Below are 13,967 nucleotides of genomic sequence, written 5' to 3' on the forward strand. Positions count from 1 at the left end.
GCAGCAGCCTGTGTCATGCGGATGTTGCCGCTCCCCCTTTCTGTGGCGCAGCAAACAAGCGCTCCGGGGCTTTAACAGCCACGGCACAAGCGGGGGGTTTCTGTGTCCCCCGCCCCGGGGCGGGGAGGCACAGGCCCCAGGTCAGACCGGCATTGGGTTAGATAGGGCCTTTATTCTGCTTGTTATTAAAAACTGCATTTCTGTGATGCAGAAATTCTTTTTAATAAAAATATTTGTGGAGACAGAGCGATACACGGTACACCCTGACGGATTCCCTTGCTGCAGAACAGTCCAACGCCAGCTGTTTGTGCAGTGATGAAGCAGAAGGGTACGATACTTCATTAACGTCTTCGTTGGCCACTTTTTAAATTGTGAACATTCCCCGGATTGAAGAAAAATGGGAGTACTGGCAGCAGGACTTTTTAAGCTTGTTTTCCTAGCAGCCAAAGGATCTCTACACACATTCCATGCAAGTCTCATCAAAAGTTTCTCTCTCGCTTTCTGAGGCAAAACAGAACCAAAAAAAATTGTTTTCCTGTGATGTTGTCAAAGGGGGGGATTAGCAGCATACCAGAGGAAGTTGCAACGGTGTTGTCATTAGCCGTGACGGTCCAAACGAAGCAAGGTCTGGAGGAGGATGCGATATCCGCGCTAGACCAGCTGATATAACGGGGAAGAGAAGCCAACCTCCTCCGAGAGCAAGAAGAAACAAACAGCTGTTAACTTGTGATCCCTCTGATTCATGCCTGCAACGCATTGCAAAACATTCCAGCAGCAGCGAGACTCTCTCTCTGCTTCTCATCTCTACCAAGGATGATGTTTAACACCTGGAAACCGTACACTCAGCCCACCTAGATGTAAATGCAACTTTCAAATCTGACTTGGCCCCTGCGTGTACGTACTGAGATGGCGGCTGGCCCCCCACGCCGCGGGTTTGCCGGTGATGGGGGGTGCCCGACTCGGCCTGACGGAGGGCAGAGGCAGCCCCGCAGCTGCGGCGGCGGCTGGAGGAGCTGGAAAACCCGCGTCCAGCACGTGCCGGAATGCCTCTGCTGAGGCGCTTTGGCTGGAAGCACTGTAGCGTTATAGTCCAAGTCATTTGACTTTCATGAGTCATAGTATATTACACAAAAACATCCTGCGAGGAGGGAACGGAGGATGAATTCCAGACACTGACCTTAGACAACAAACAAAACCCACTTTTTTTCCCTTGTTTTAGAGAGGAGGGGGAGGGGAGCTCTCCCACCGTGGACTGGGTGCAGGCTGTGGATCAAGCTGAAACTTGGCATCATCGGGGCCGTCTGCCATCACTGCCATTTATTCCTGATGCTTAAAACAGAAAGATACTTTGTACTGCCAAAGGGCTCTGGGTTTACCCCCAAAAATGGGCAAAGACATTTCCGCCACCCCCCCAGATCTCCTGCGACCGCCTTCCCCACCGACCCTGCTGCGCAGAGGTGACTTTCCAGGCTGAGCAGCACGACCAAGAGCTGCAGCTACTTGCAGCATTTCTGCCTGGAAACCAGCGGCAAGGAGAAGATGCGGAGAGCCAGTTTCCACGGGAGATATTTGTCCCCGAGGCCACAGATGCCTTCCGTGTGGGCAGCTGAGCTGGAGCGGGTCTGCCTGGCCGTGAAAGCTTCCTCCCCACCGCCAGTCCTCTGGGGCACGGCCGTGCTGCGATGCCTGCGTTCAGCTGGCTGCGGAGGCACCGCGCGTCGGCTGAATGAAAGAGCAGTCACCCTTCATCTCTGCCCAGACACTGGGGTTTCTTTCAGCGTTGGAAAACAGGAAACTGGGTCACGGCGTGACCAGGCCGAGCGCTGACTCCTCCGTCTGCCACTGCTGAACCGGGGACGTTCATCAAAGGCAACTGTCTCCCAGCTGGGAGCGATCTGCTCGAATAAATAGGGACGACAGCCGCACACTGTTCAGCCCACGGCCGGCCAGGGCTTAGCTCCGCTCGGGGTGCACCGTTTAAATCACCAGTGCAGAGCTAAGTATTGGGGATTTCTTCTTAGACAGATTTTGTAGAGGTGTTTAAGGTGCAGCAAAGTAAAGCCTTGGCACACAGACGGCTTTTCTGTTTTTGAGGTGTTCAGGTGCCTAAATCTCTTGAAAAAAACCCCACAGCCAGCGCTTCTGGCTCTTGGAAATGGCAGCAGAAATCTCCCTAACGTTAGAACCAGGGATCTGTCAACACAACACAGTGACTGTGTTCAGCGCTGACCTTTCGAGCCCAAATCCCACTGTTTGGCTCTACAAAATGCTGGCTTTTGAATAGTCCTTCAGACAAGAAAAACTGCAAAGAGCAGAGCTCTGAGGAGAACGGAGGAGGTTTGTTTTCTACCGGGTACCCCGCTCACTTCTGCCAGCGCCCCGGTTCCCGGGTTATGGAGGAATTTCCGAGGATCATGGCTGGACACATCCTGCTGTCGAGCCAAGCGGCGTACGCGGCCTCTCCGGTGCCCTGCTCTCTCCGGCTGCGTGCAGTTAACCTCCAGCTTCCCGGAGCCTTCCCTTGCGTTTTCCCTCACGCTGGCCCCTTTTTCCCTTGCCTCCTCCGCGCTTTCCAGCTCATAATCTCTGATCTTTTCTGAAGTGGAAAGTAAATCAGAGCTAAGTGTCAGACTGTCTCATTTTGAAGACTGATGTTCAAATAAAGGCTTTTCCATCCTATCTTGATAATGTCATTAAAGCACTGTCAGTAGAAGTTTCTCACTCGGCGGCATATGCTGGGGAGGAGCTCAAGTGGGAAAGGCCCTAAGTAAACACAGAATGATGGAAAATTATGTAACTGGCCCAAACGGGCTAATTAAATTTCCAGTATCAAAGAACTGTTCTACCCTACCTGGTAACTGCAGGCACCTTTTGCAGGGTAAGGAGAAAAGCGGCGTGGGGGTGCGTATTTAGTGCAGCATCATTAGCGGTGTGTAGGTGGAGGGAGGAAGATGGATGACCGCAGAATGGGCAGCACGGGAAACGGCCGCAAAAAGTCAGGCGGCCCCAGCCGATTTCCTCAGAAATCGTGCCGCGTGCCAGGGAACTCCAGCACGCCGGGGACCTCCCGGCACAGCGGCATCGTCGTCACCGCCGGCAGGGAAGCCGTCCTGCAGGTGAAGCATCCCGTGTCTGCCAGCCGCGGTGACCGCCCGCGAGCCTCCCTGCTCCTCGGCGGAGCCTCAAGAAAACTTCTCATCCTAAAGATTTCCACTCGTGGCGCTCACAAGTGCTGGAAGGTTCTGGCAAGCAGCTGAGCACATCCGAGAGGCTGTTCCCGTCCGGCTGTCGTTGGGGGGGACTGCCTCTCCTTGCAGCTCCCCTGCGATCGATCCAGAGCCCGCTGCCAGACCCGGCTCTACACACTTGGTGGGATTCACAGAACTTGAAAGGAAATCTAAAAAATGGCCCTTTTCCAAACGCTGCAAAGCTAAGGGTAAATATCAGCATGGTAAATATTGTTTTATAATGGTCAATATTGTGTTTAAAAGGTGGTGTCTGGCGAATGCTGGATGTGTGAATCTAATATTCCTTCACTTCTCGTAAAACAGACTAACTGGCACTTGGGTACTTAGCTTCATCAGCTAAATGTTTATGAACATAATTTTAATTTTTTAACTGATCACGTAAGAATCGTTGCGTAGACGATTGGTGCTTGGACACTGGCTTTGAAACATGCCTCTCCCTCACCGCGACTGAGATTTCCGTCGAAGGGGAAGACGAAGCCAGCCCTGCCCTTGGCTTTGAAACCAGACATGGGCTCCATCTCGAATGACAGCTATTTCAGAAATGACACGGACTCCTCTGAAGATCAGTCTTTTTCTTTGTTTGACATCCATATTTTGGTGCCCGTGACAGTAATTTCCATCATCCTGTTTTTCTTGGGAGTCTCTGGGAATTTGATAACGATAGTGATTTTCAGACGCTCGCAGGAGATGAGGACGACAGTGAACATGTACCTGTCCAGCATGGCGCTGTCAGACACGCTGATTTTCCTTGGCCTGCCTTCGGATCTGTACCGCCTCTGGAAGTACAAGCCCTACATATTTGGGGATTTTCTCTGCAAGTTCTTCATTTACCTGAGCGAAACCTGCACGTACTGCACCATCCTGCACATCACCACGGTGAGCGTGGAGAGGTACTTTGCCATCTGCTTTCCCCTGAAAGCCAAAGCGACCATCACCAAGTGCCGGGTGAAACGGGTCATCCTGGCGCTGTGGGGCTGCTCCCTCCTGACCGCCGGCCCCATCCTCTTCCTCTTCGGGGTGGAACACCCCAACGGCAGCCTGCCCCAGGAGAGCCGGGAGTGTAGGTCCATCGAGCGCGTGGCCCGCACGGGGCTGCTCGAGACCATGACCTGGGTCTCTACCATTTATTTCTTCCTGCCAATGCTCTGCTTGACTCTGCTGTACGGACTCATCTGCAGAAAGCTCCGGCGGAGCGGGCAGCGGCTGCCGGGCTGCCAGGCTGCGGGCAGCAAAAGGTCTCACACGCAGACTGTCAAAATGCTGGGTAAGAGTATTTTAGAAACCCTCTCTGAAGAGCTGCCTTCTTTAATCACTCCCACGGGGCGTACAGCGATGCGGGGGATGATGGAGAGGAGGGAGAAAACACACAGGGTTACACAGATTTAAAATCAATGGATTTACACTTAATTTATGTTCCTTGCTCACTCTGGTAAGAAGGGGAGTCCTCGACTGCACGGTATTGAGGCTAGGGATCTTACTGCACGGCAGGGAAGCAGATCAGGGTGGCTTTTGGTTGTTTTGAGATCACATTCCTCATGTCCCCCCCCAGTCTCTGACCTTGTGTGATTAAATTAAAGAATTGGGAAAATTGTGTGACTTAAAACCAGACCAGGCACTTCCCCTGCTGTGGCAAGGAAAGGTTTTAAAGCCATTTCCCCTGCAAAATGTCTCAAGCTTAGTGACTATGGTTTTGTCCAGGATGGCAACGACCCACCTGTCTGGGCTTACTTGAACGTGATCTTTATCCTGTGCCAGCTGGTACCTGTGCCTTGGTGCAGACACTGAAACCAGGAGGGTTTGGGTCCCCTCCCCTCCTCCCCATCCCTCTGACTGCTCCCTCCCAAGCCCACCCCCCAAAAATCCTTGTCCCCGGGGAAGCAGCAGCACCCACGACCGGAGATACCTTCAGTAAAACGTACCACAGCTATCCACCGGCTGTCTCCTGCCAGGCTTTATTTGCTTATTGCGTGCTCTGCTTTTCCATCCTCTTCCTCAGTGCCTCCTGGTCCAGTTTGCTCCCCTTTTCCACCCCTCCGCTGCCCAGAGGGGTCCCCCACCTCCCGTGTCCCTGGTCCTTCCCCTCCGATACCCATCGCAGGATGGCAGTTTTCAGGCCAAGAGTGGGCAGTAGCCCTTAATTTAAGTACAGGCTGCTTTGCCCCAGCCTGATTCGATTCCTTTATCTCCACTGGACAACATGGGTGTTGAGAGCCCTATTTTATTTGCAAACAATTAATTTTGTGTGCAACCTTAAGTGCTTGTTGCTTAAGATTACCAGTAACCACAGCACAAAAGCAACTGGGCAAGGCAGGAGGTCTTGTCTTTGCTGGGTTAAACTTGGCAAGCTCACGTCTCGGTCCTTAAATAGTTTAAAGAGGCAGAATAAACTCTGCTCAAGATGACCAAGTGTGCTCTCTTCCTCTTCAGCCATCGTAGTCTTGGCCTTTGTGCTGTGTTGGCTCCCATTCCACGTCGGCCGAATCCTCTTCGCCCAGAGTGAAATCATCCTGTACGACCTCACGCAGTACTTCAACCTCGTCGCCATGCTCCTCTTCTATCTAGGGGCTTCCATAAACCCTATACTTTACAACGTCATGTCACACAAATACAGGAAAGGGATGAGCAAAATCCTGCACCGCAAGCAAACTCGGCGCTGCAAGAGCCTGACCAGGAGTGAAAAGGTTTCTTGTGAAGGTACAGAACTTGGTTCTTTCATGTCAGCTGTTCAGCATTGACTGAATTCACACAACTACCCATGTTGCCAGCAGTATTGTGGGTTAAAACCTGGGTAGACAGTGCACATGGAGACCGGAACAAGTATTAAGGCTGTCCTTTTGGCTTACCTCTCGCTACGCGTTTCCCGAGATGGGTTTGGAACGCTTTAGGAAGGTTGGAGTCAATTCCCATTATTCCCGCACTGAGGGGCAGGCACAGGGAGGCTGGGCTCTTCTCTTCAGTGAACTTGCCAGCCGCACCGTCAGGCTTAACTCTCCACAAAGCTCCGGTGAAGGGATTTGTCTCCGTTTTTGAGGACCAGACGTTTTGTTAATCACAGACCTGTGAAACATAATTCGTTACTTTCTTCCCACAGAAGCCAAGAGAGATAAAGCGGAGGCTAAAGCCAGGCCAGCTGCTTGCTCTCAAGCAAGTAAGCGTAAGAAACACAATCTGTAAGGTACCTGAAAGGAAAGTGATAAGAAATTACTCATTTAGTGGGACTATGAATGCATTGCCTTCTTCCAACAAACTGATTTATTGCTCGCCCCTCAGGTCTCTTGAGTTGCTTCCCTCATTTTCAGTCTTTTGTCTTGTTCTTTATTCAGACTGTGCCCAGCTTTCTGCAAAGTCAGACCCCATCTCTGCTAAGCTCTGCAGAAGAAACAGTCCTTGCCTTTAGTGCTCATCTGATCGGACCAGGGACAAATTACGCAGGTGGGCGATCGCTGGGCAGGGAAGCAAGAGCGGAAGGCATTTGCCCATCTCCCTTATTTGTAAAACAGGCAAACACCGAGTCCAGATCAGCAGTTCACAGGCTGCCCCAAGACCTCACGTAAAAGGGTTCAGAAATGGCACTGTTTGGTCCCCCGACTGACACAGCTCTTGGAAAAGAAGCGGACAGTATTGTGCAAAGGTTCTCACAATAAAACCCAAAATCTTTCTGGAAGAAAAGTTAAGACAGCTCTTAATGACACTTAGTAACAAGGCTAAACACGTTTCTTCACCTGAAATTACATACTACACAAATGACTGCTCCCGAATAAGATTAAAATCCAGAAAAAACACACACAACCCTGTAGTCAAATTTGAATACATTTGTATTATTTATTGGCTGTATTAAATATATTATCTATTTGATAGTTACAATTTAGTAATACAATGCATGGCAGCTTTAACATAAGTTTGAGATACCTCAAAATTACAATACAAGAAAACTGAAGATACCTAATACATTAATGCCACTAGGGTATATCGTTCTGGAATGGGTAACAGCTGACGTAAAATCCGTATTGCGGAGGGCTTTCCCGGATATTTTCTGGAAAGTTGAATATTTTGTGGCAATTACAAAAAAAACCCACTTTCTTTCACTTTTTAGGAGTCATGACTTGTTAGTATTTACTCTGCAATCCTAATTTATCTTTTAAAATTATCAGAAATATTATTGCCAAATAAACCTCTACAAACTTCGTTCTAAGAGTTAAAGAAATAACCCTTTGGCAATAGAGATTTGCTGAAGGCAGTCTTATTTGCTAAAAGTAGACTATGAAGAGAAATAAAGACAGATTGTAAACTCTTCTGCAAACTAAAGACTAATATCTGTATAAAACTCTTTCCAACACTGGAGGGAGAGATTTCTATGATATAATAAATGATTAACTTAAAGTTCTGCTACAAGTAGAACAATACATTCAAACATACATTTTCCAGGACTTTTAATCAAAATAAATAGAGTACAAAATGAAGAGTACATTTTGAAAAGATTAATTTCAGATTGCACCATAAATCTACTTTTAAGAGTATTAAGCGATACTATGTCATAATTTAGGTTTTCCACATCTGAAATACAACACAATGCCTCAAACTATAACGCAACATTATTCATCAACTGCCATAGGAGAAAGACCCTTAAAGTGATTAATTACTGGAAATACTTAGCCTGTAGCACTATCACATCCAACATTCCACGTACAAGTGCATTGCTCTGATGTATATGAAGTGTAGCCGTAGTCTTTGCAAAATACGCTAAATCTACCTTTCTATGGCATATTCCAAATGCTATTGGGAAGACCCATTCTGCAACATGTTCGAAATTTGCGAGTTCCAGCTTTCAAAATGTTTGATGTAAAGAAGACAGCTGTCAGACTCATCTCTAGGTATTCGCAAGCAGATTTAACAAGAACAGTCACATGTAGTGCACAGTGTCCACAGAAAATCCCCCCCAGACAAACAGGACGCGTTTCAGAAAAGTTCATAGCAGGCTGAACATTCCCATCTAGAAAACAACGGAATGTGAAGCTGCTACCGCTGGGATAGCAAGTCATTTAAAACATTGTATAAATGTTATCTAAAAAGAGTTCTTTCATGTACAATTTGATAATTCAGATTAAGTTAGAAGGGCATCCAAAAGCAGTTTGAACTTTTTATTTTTAGGTTAATAATAGTACAAAAACATTTGCTCAGTTTGAGCCAAATAGTGTAACATTTATCATAAATGCACTCTTTCTCCTTAAAGACAATACCTGTGCTTTTCTGAAAACACTGCAAAGATTTAATCAGAAGCACAGGAAATTACTTTTCTCTCAGGCACTGAGAGTGAAATGTGGATTGGGCCAACAGCTGCTCACCAACAGCAGAAAGCATTTCATTCAGAAATGTACAATACAAAAGGGGCCTTTTCTGCAATGCTACGTACGAACGCCGTTGCCGTATGTGCATTACGTCCTGCTAACGTTTTGTCTAGCATTTTGATTAAAATTCTAAAAATGCTGGCACCCTCTACTTTAACGCTTGAAATGATTATTACTGAATCCGAAATATTAAAATAACTGTAAAGTAGTAATATCACTAAGACAAAGTCAATATTCTGCTTTCCTTCTACAGTATATTAAATGTGGTACGCTCTAGTAATGTTCTGCAATACAGTACTGCTCTAAGCTTAAGCATTTGTGCTGCTGTATTTCATGTATACCAAACTACAACAATACCTGATTAAACACTGCGGATCGACTACCACTGCTCTAGTTGTACTTGAAAAGGAGTTGTTCTATCAATGCCTTCCCTCTCTAACTGGCCGAAGGGCCCCGCTTTGAATTGGGAGAGAGGAAGAGTGCGCACACACACCAGCGTGCACGATAAGGCAGTTTTTTGCTGTTTTATTAACAGCTAACCCTGATTACAGAGGACCCAGGATTACCCTTTCTACCAGAAATCTGTGTTCAGTATTTGGAAAGGATCTGCCAACCCAGCCTCACTGTTAGCCAGCAGCAAAAGTGGAAACGCATGTAACTATACATTTCCAGCTAGGATTTTAATTAGAACTAACCATAAATACCCGAAATAGCTTCTGTACAAAAAGCTGAGTACTGAATAGGCTCTCGTCTACTTGATTACAAAGTACTGAATAACAACAGCAAATAAAATAGCAACCACTGCAAATCCGCAGAGAAGAACGATAGCAATGAAGCGCTCTTCACGTAATGTCTTCTTAGTCTCTGCCAACTCCGTCGTCAAATCAGCGCACGCTGGAACCAGCTCTTGTTTCTGAGATGAGAACACTGTACTGGGACTGTAAGGTCCATACAGTTCTTGTGATCCAGTGGAGTCTTGGGACTGTCGGCCAGCGCAGACTCTGATCCGGTATTCACAGTTTGTCTGCAAGCTTGTGAGACGGAAGGAAGTCTCTGGTCCCTTGTATACCTGGTCAGAAGAAGAGAGAGAACCACTTCACATGGGATTCATCTTGCAAACACCACGCAATACTTTCCGTTCTCCTTTGCGAGCGCATGCAGCGCTGGACACTGCCTGGAGTCGTTCTCTTCCAGCCAACTTAATAAAATCTCAGCTTTTATTTCTGAAGAATTTATGATTCATTTTCTTGTGAATAATCCAAAGCCTCCTGCTATGCCCCACACTGACAGACCTGGATTTTGAGGCTCAGGGGGAAAAAAAAAAAAAAAAAAATCGTTCTACACAGCTACCATTCTGTATAGCTCCCCCACTAAAGCAGGGCAAGTGCTGTCTGTGACTAGCCAAGGTAGTGATGCCACAGACCGTACGATTTAAGAATCAAAAGAGCCAAGGAAAATGCTGGGAGAACAGGATAAAACAGCGTTAACCCATTTCTAGATAACCACTTCTCCCCAGGACCCTCAAGCCCGCCCTCGCAGTCGTTTGCACAAGCAAAGGGTCAACAGGGAAACGAAACTTTATGATCTTTAATCTGGGGCAACCTTCGATGCTGTGAAGAGGCAGGACCCTACACTGGAAGCTGTCCTCACCCATCACAAACTTAAAGCCTCGTTGAGAGGCACTGAGACATTGAATAAAGCGCCTTGGGAGTCAGGATGGTAAATCGAGTCCCTTGCCAAAAGGAAAAGTATTCCTGCCACTAGCATCACCAAATAGAATTTGAACCTTCAAATATAGACATCTTTTTTTTGCAATAATTTTTCAAAGTACAAACACCTCAAGTTCATTATGTTAAACGAAAGATACCTGATCAAACTCTCTCCCAGCAGCAAGCTGAAGGATGTAAACAATGGAATCTCCTTTCATCGGCTGTAAAGGTTCCCACGTGATTTCGTAAGTGTTTTCTTCCAGCTGATTTGCTTTGGGTGCTAGAAAAAAGTGATTTGTTGGCATTTGAGAAAAAAAGAGAACAATGGTCTCTACAAATGTTCTTGTTTTTTCAATCACAAGAAAATGGCCAAAATCACCAATTATTACAGTGACTCATTTTCACAGTTAATGTAGCAAATGGGCACTAGTTTCAGTGACAACAAGGATGTTTTCTCACTCTGGCTTAAAGTATGCTTTGCTTTTGTACATTTTCCATTGAAAATACTTCGGTTCTAATGCAAGTGACTGGGCAGTGTAAGTCTAAAAGCTTAAGGTTTTTCCGATATGTTTGTTAATGATATAGACGTAACTGTCATTCTTAGAGATAACAATAATTCAAATAATTTTAAGCAATTAAGATTTATTTAATTCTTTCTCTTTGCTGTATTTCATGACATAAGCTTAAAAAATGATCACTAATATTTGTAGGTTACACTTGTCTTTCTTTTCAAGCTGACAAGATGAGCTTCTGACGTCTATGCTTGTACAGATGAGCAAGCACTTTCAAATCACTAAAGAAAACAGCATTTATGTCCATGTACCTCCAGAGCTGAAATTGCATGTTATAAACATGGTTGAGTCAACTAATTTTCCTGCAGGTAATTAGCATTCTGATCTTCAGAATGACTTTTTCTCATGGCAATCTTTAATGTTCATATTACAAAGTGAGGATCAGAGGAATTATTTGTGTTCTCATTTGCCTACATGCTGTTGTAACTTATATCAAACGACAGGTAACCCTGAAAAATTACTTTCCAGTTGAAAATGGGCAGAGGAAATCCTCACTGTCGGGGTGGAAGAGCTACGGTGTAGGAGATGACCACACGCTGGTGCTACGCCAGCAGAGCCCTTCTTATACCAAGGTAATGCCCGTCACAGCTAGTTTCTGTTCTCTGTCCCACAAAGGCCCTGGAAAGAGGCTAGACTGGGAAGAGTCAGGTTTTAGCATTTAACCTAGTATGTAAATGGCTTGCGGAAGTTTCTAGTGCAGTATAAGCTCACCTTTAAGAGATGCGGGTGGAGACTTAGTTGTAGTGAAAGCGTAAACTTCAGAAAACTCTCCCTCTCCAGCATCATTATATGCCTGGATTTTAAAATAGTATGTAGTGGATTCACTGAGTCGCTGTACCTTGTATGTATGACAAGGACCATTATAAACAGTAACAAACCTGGAAGAAAAAACAGAATAGATACTCAATAGTATTATTCAGTAATCACAAATTTGTATGTCACTATCATAAGTGGAACATTTTCGTATCTAACTTAAGTACAAAAAAGTGACAATACAGTCCGGGTGCCCCAGCTTTCTACGTACAGGCACAACGAACGTCAGGCAGCTTGAGCTCTGCTATTGTCATCAACAGTTCATGATGTGCATTAAATCAGCAGCACACAGCATTCATACTGGTGGAAGTCTTAATTTACATTCACGAAGCATTCATTCAACCTGTCTAGGCACTAAGCTACAGCCATACACAGGCTACCACTGAAACTACATGACCAAACTCCTGATTTGAATCAAGAGAATAACCCTCGTACACACCAGATACGTTGTAATTTCAAGTTAAAGAATAGCTGTCAACCCCATGTTTCTTATACGCAAACTGGACTTCATTTTAGAATTTCCAAAAAAATAAAAAAACTGGCAGCATGGGAAGATGGTAAGATAGTACTATTTAAATAGTAAATAGTATTTACTGTTTACAAGTAAATACTAGTGCAACAGCTATTAACAGCATTTCTGGTTGAAAAGTATGATGCAAAAATGCAAACTAAGGGGCAAACTTTGGGATGCCCAAATGACTTACTAGTGCAAACAGAAGCAAGACTACTTAAAGTGTCTTAAAAACTAGATACGAAGTCATAAAGCAGCAATATCCTTAACGTTCTGATCATCTTACCTGCCAAACCTGTCCTCCATCTGCAAGTTGAATTGTGTAGGGTTGGTAATTAAAGCTCTGCTTGGACCTTCACCCCATTTAAGTTTAAGGCTCTGGTAGCTGAAGACCACACATTCAAGATGAGGAGGGTCAGGAGGTAGTGGTTTTGTTTTGGCTTTAATGGAATGACTGAAAGGACCAACTCCAAAGCTGTTTATGGCCTGTATTCTAATTCTAGAAATGTGAGAAGAGCAGCTATATGGTTAATTTACCAAGGTCCTGAAAAAACGCTAGGTAACAGAGCAAGAGTTGAAATTTGTAAAGAATGTAACCACAAACAATAAAGCAATTAAAATGCAGTTAGAAATTAACTATAAAAATATTCTACTTCAAAACAAGTCAACATAATTATACTGTTTTCAACACAATGAAGCTTCAGTGTTTCTCAGTATTGTTCAGGTTTATTCTGTTCAGTGAACAAGCGCCCAGGTCTTCCACGTTAACTGAACTGTTTGCCTCCAGCTGACACTGAAGATCCATAATCTGAACTAAGCTTTAATCAAGCCTAAGCATACAACACAGGAATAGCTGTTCTGCTCTTATCTATACATTCATCCTCTTTTGGTGAGATACTGATCATCCCATTATACGCATTGATTCAGAATAAAAAATTCTAAACCCAGAAAAATTAGAATAAAGCCTTGGCTGCGAGACAGAATGTTAATCTTAACACAGCAATCTTAACTCTTCCCGCTAAAACATCATGGTTTGATTCTGGATATGACAATTCTTTTTTTTTTTTTGGAGTTGCAGAGTAAATTAGGCAAATAGTCTGTAAGCCAAATGAAAAATTGCTCTAAAAATTTAAAACACTACCCTCAAAGCTATTGATTGAAAATCCTACAAATGTGTTTCAGAATAAAACGATTAGTTATTACCTGTACAGAGTGTCAGGCAGCAGATTCTCAAGAACATGGCTTGTATTTCTTCCAACAGTTACAAGCTGCTTTTCCCCATATTCTATATTATATCCAGTGATCTCTGACCCATGACAACATGGTTCTTCCCATTGAATTGCAAGGCACGTTGATAAAGGAAGAGAAATCTCCATTTGATCTTCTTCAAGTAAATGCAGTACTGACACTGCTGCAGGCACCGACGCAGGGGTTGTCACCACACCAGTCTCGCCAAACAACCCAACGCCAGCGACATTCACAGCCTGAAAGAGAGACCACGTATTGTTTGCCAAATCTGCATTTTTCTAACCAGATAGTCACATCTACCATGCTTCCTTCTGCGTGTCACTAAAAGCACTTTGGAAGAGAATGGAAAATCTCCCAAATAAAATGTAAATGCAGCAAAATGTCTGGTATTTAATGCAACACTAGATCTAAATTTCACTTCTAGAAACACGTAGTTAGGAGGGACTGGGGGAGAAGAGAAAGTGTATTTACCAATTACCTTCTATATTGCATTAGTAGGTGACAGAACCTAACTTTATTCA

The 13,967-nt window shown here is 45.0% G+C and overlaps 2 protein-coding genes across 5 annotated transcripts in view; one reads left to right on the top strand and one right to left on the bottom strand.

Moving 5' to 3' along the window:
- Positions 1-3,578: 3,578 nt before the first annotated feature.
- Positions 3,579-6,023, top strand: LOC142087491 (growth hormone secretagogue receptor type 1-like). Its single transcript, XM_075161791.1, has 2 exons — positions 3,579-4,512; positions 5,676-6,023. The coding sequence occupies exons 1-2, from the start codon at positions 3,756-3,758 to the stop codon at positions 5,981-5,983; spliced, it is 1,065 nt and encodes a 354-aa protein (XP_075017892.1). The 5' UTR covers positions 3,579-3,755; the 3' UTR covers positions 5,984-6,023.
- Positions 6,024-7,045: 1,022 nt separating this feature from the next.
- Positions 7,046-13,967, bottom strand: part of LOC142087576 (fibronectin type-III domain-containing protein 3a-like) — a 48,624-nt gene continuing 41,702 nt past the window's right edge. For all 4 annotated transcript variants that reach the window (XM_075161920.1, XM_075161919.1, XM_075161921.1 and 1 more), the window contains 5 exons: positions 13,402-13,682; positions 12,485-12,697; positions 11,586-11,752; positions 10,461-10,582; positions 7,046-9,662 (listed from right to left, as the gene is read on the bottom strand). In XM_075161920.1, the coding sequence (XP_075018021.1) occupies positions 9,345-9,662; positions 10,461-10,582; positions 11,586-11,752; positions 12,485-12,697; positions 13,402-13,682 (1,101 nt within the window). In that variant the 3' untranslated portion in view covers positions 7,046-9,344. The remainder of the gene's footprint in view (positions 9,663-10,460; positions 10,583-11,585; positions 11,753-12,484; positions 12,698-13,401; positions 13,683-13,967) is intronic.

Source organism: Calonectris borealis, chromosome 13, assembly GCF_964195595.1.
Source record: "Calonectris borealis chromosome 13, bCalBor7.hap1.2, whole genome shotgun sequence".
Taxonomy (NCBI): Eukaryota; Metazoa; Chordata; class Aves; order Procellariiformes; family Procellariidae; genus Calonectris; species Calonectris borealis.

Bases quoted from the DNA above. Each gene is read 5' to 3' on its own strand.
- LOC142087491 (XM_075161791.1), top strand. From the start codon at position 3,756: ATGGGCTCCATCTCGAATGACAGCTATTTCAGAAATGACACGGACTCC. The intron at 4,513-5,675 runs GTAAGAGTATTT...CTTCCTCTTCAG, and splicing joins GCAGACTGTCAAAATGCTGG to CCATCGTAGTCTTGGCCTTT.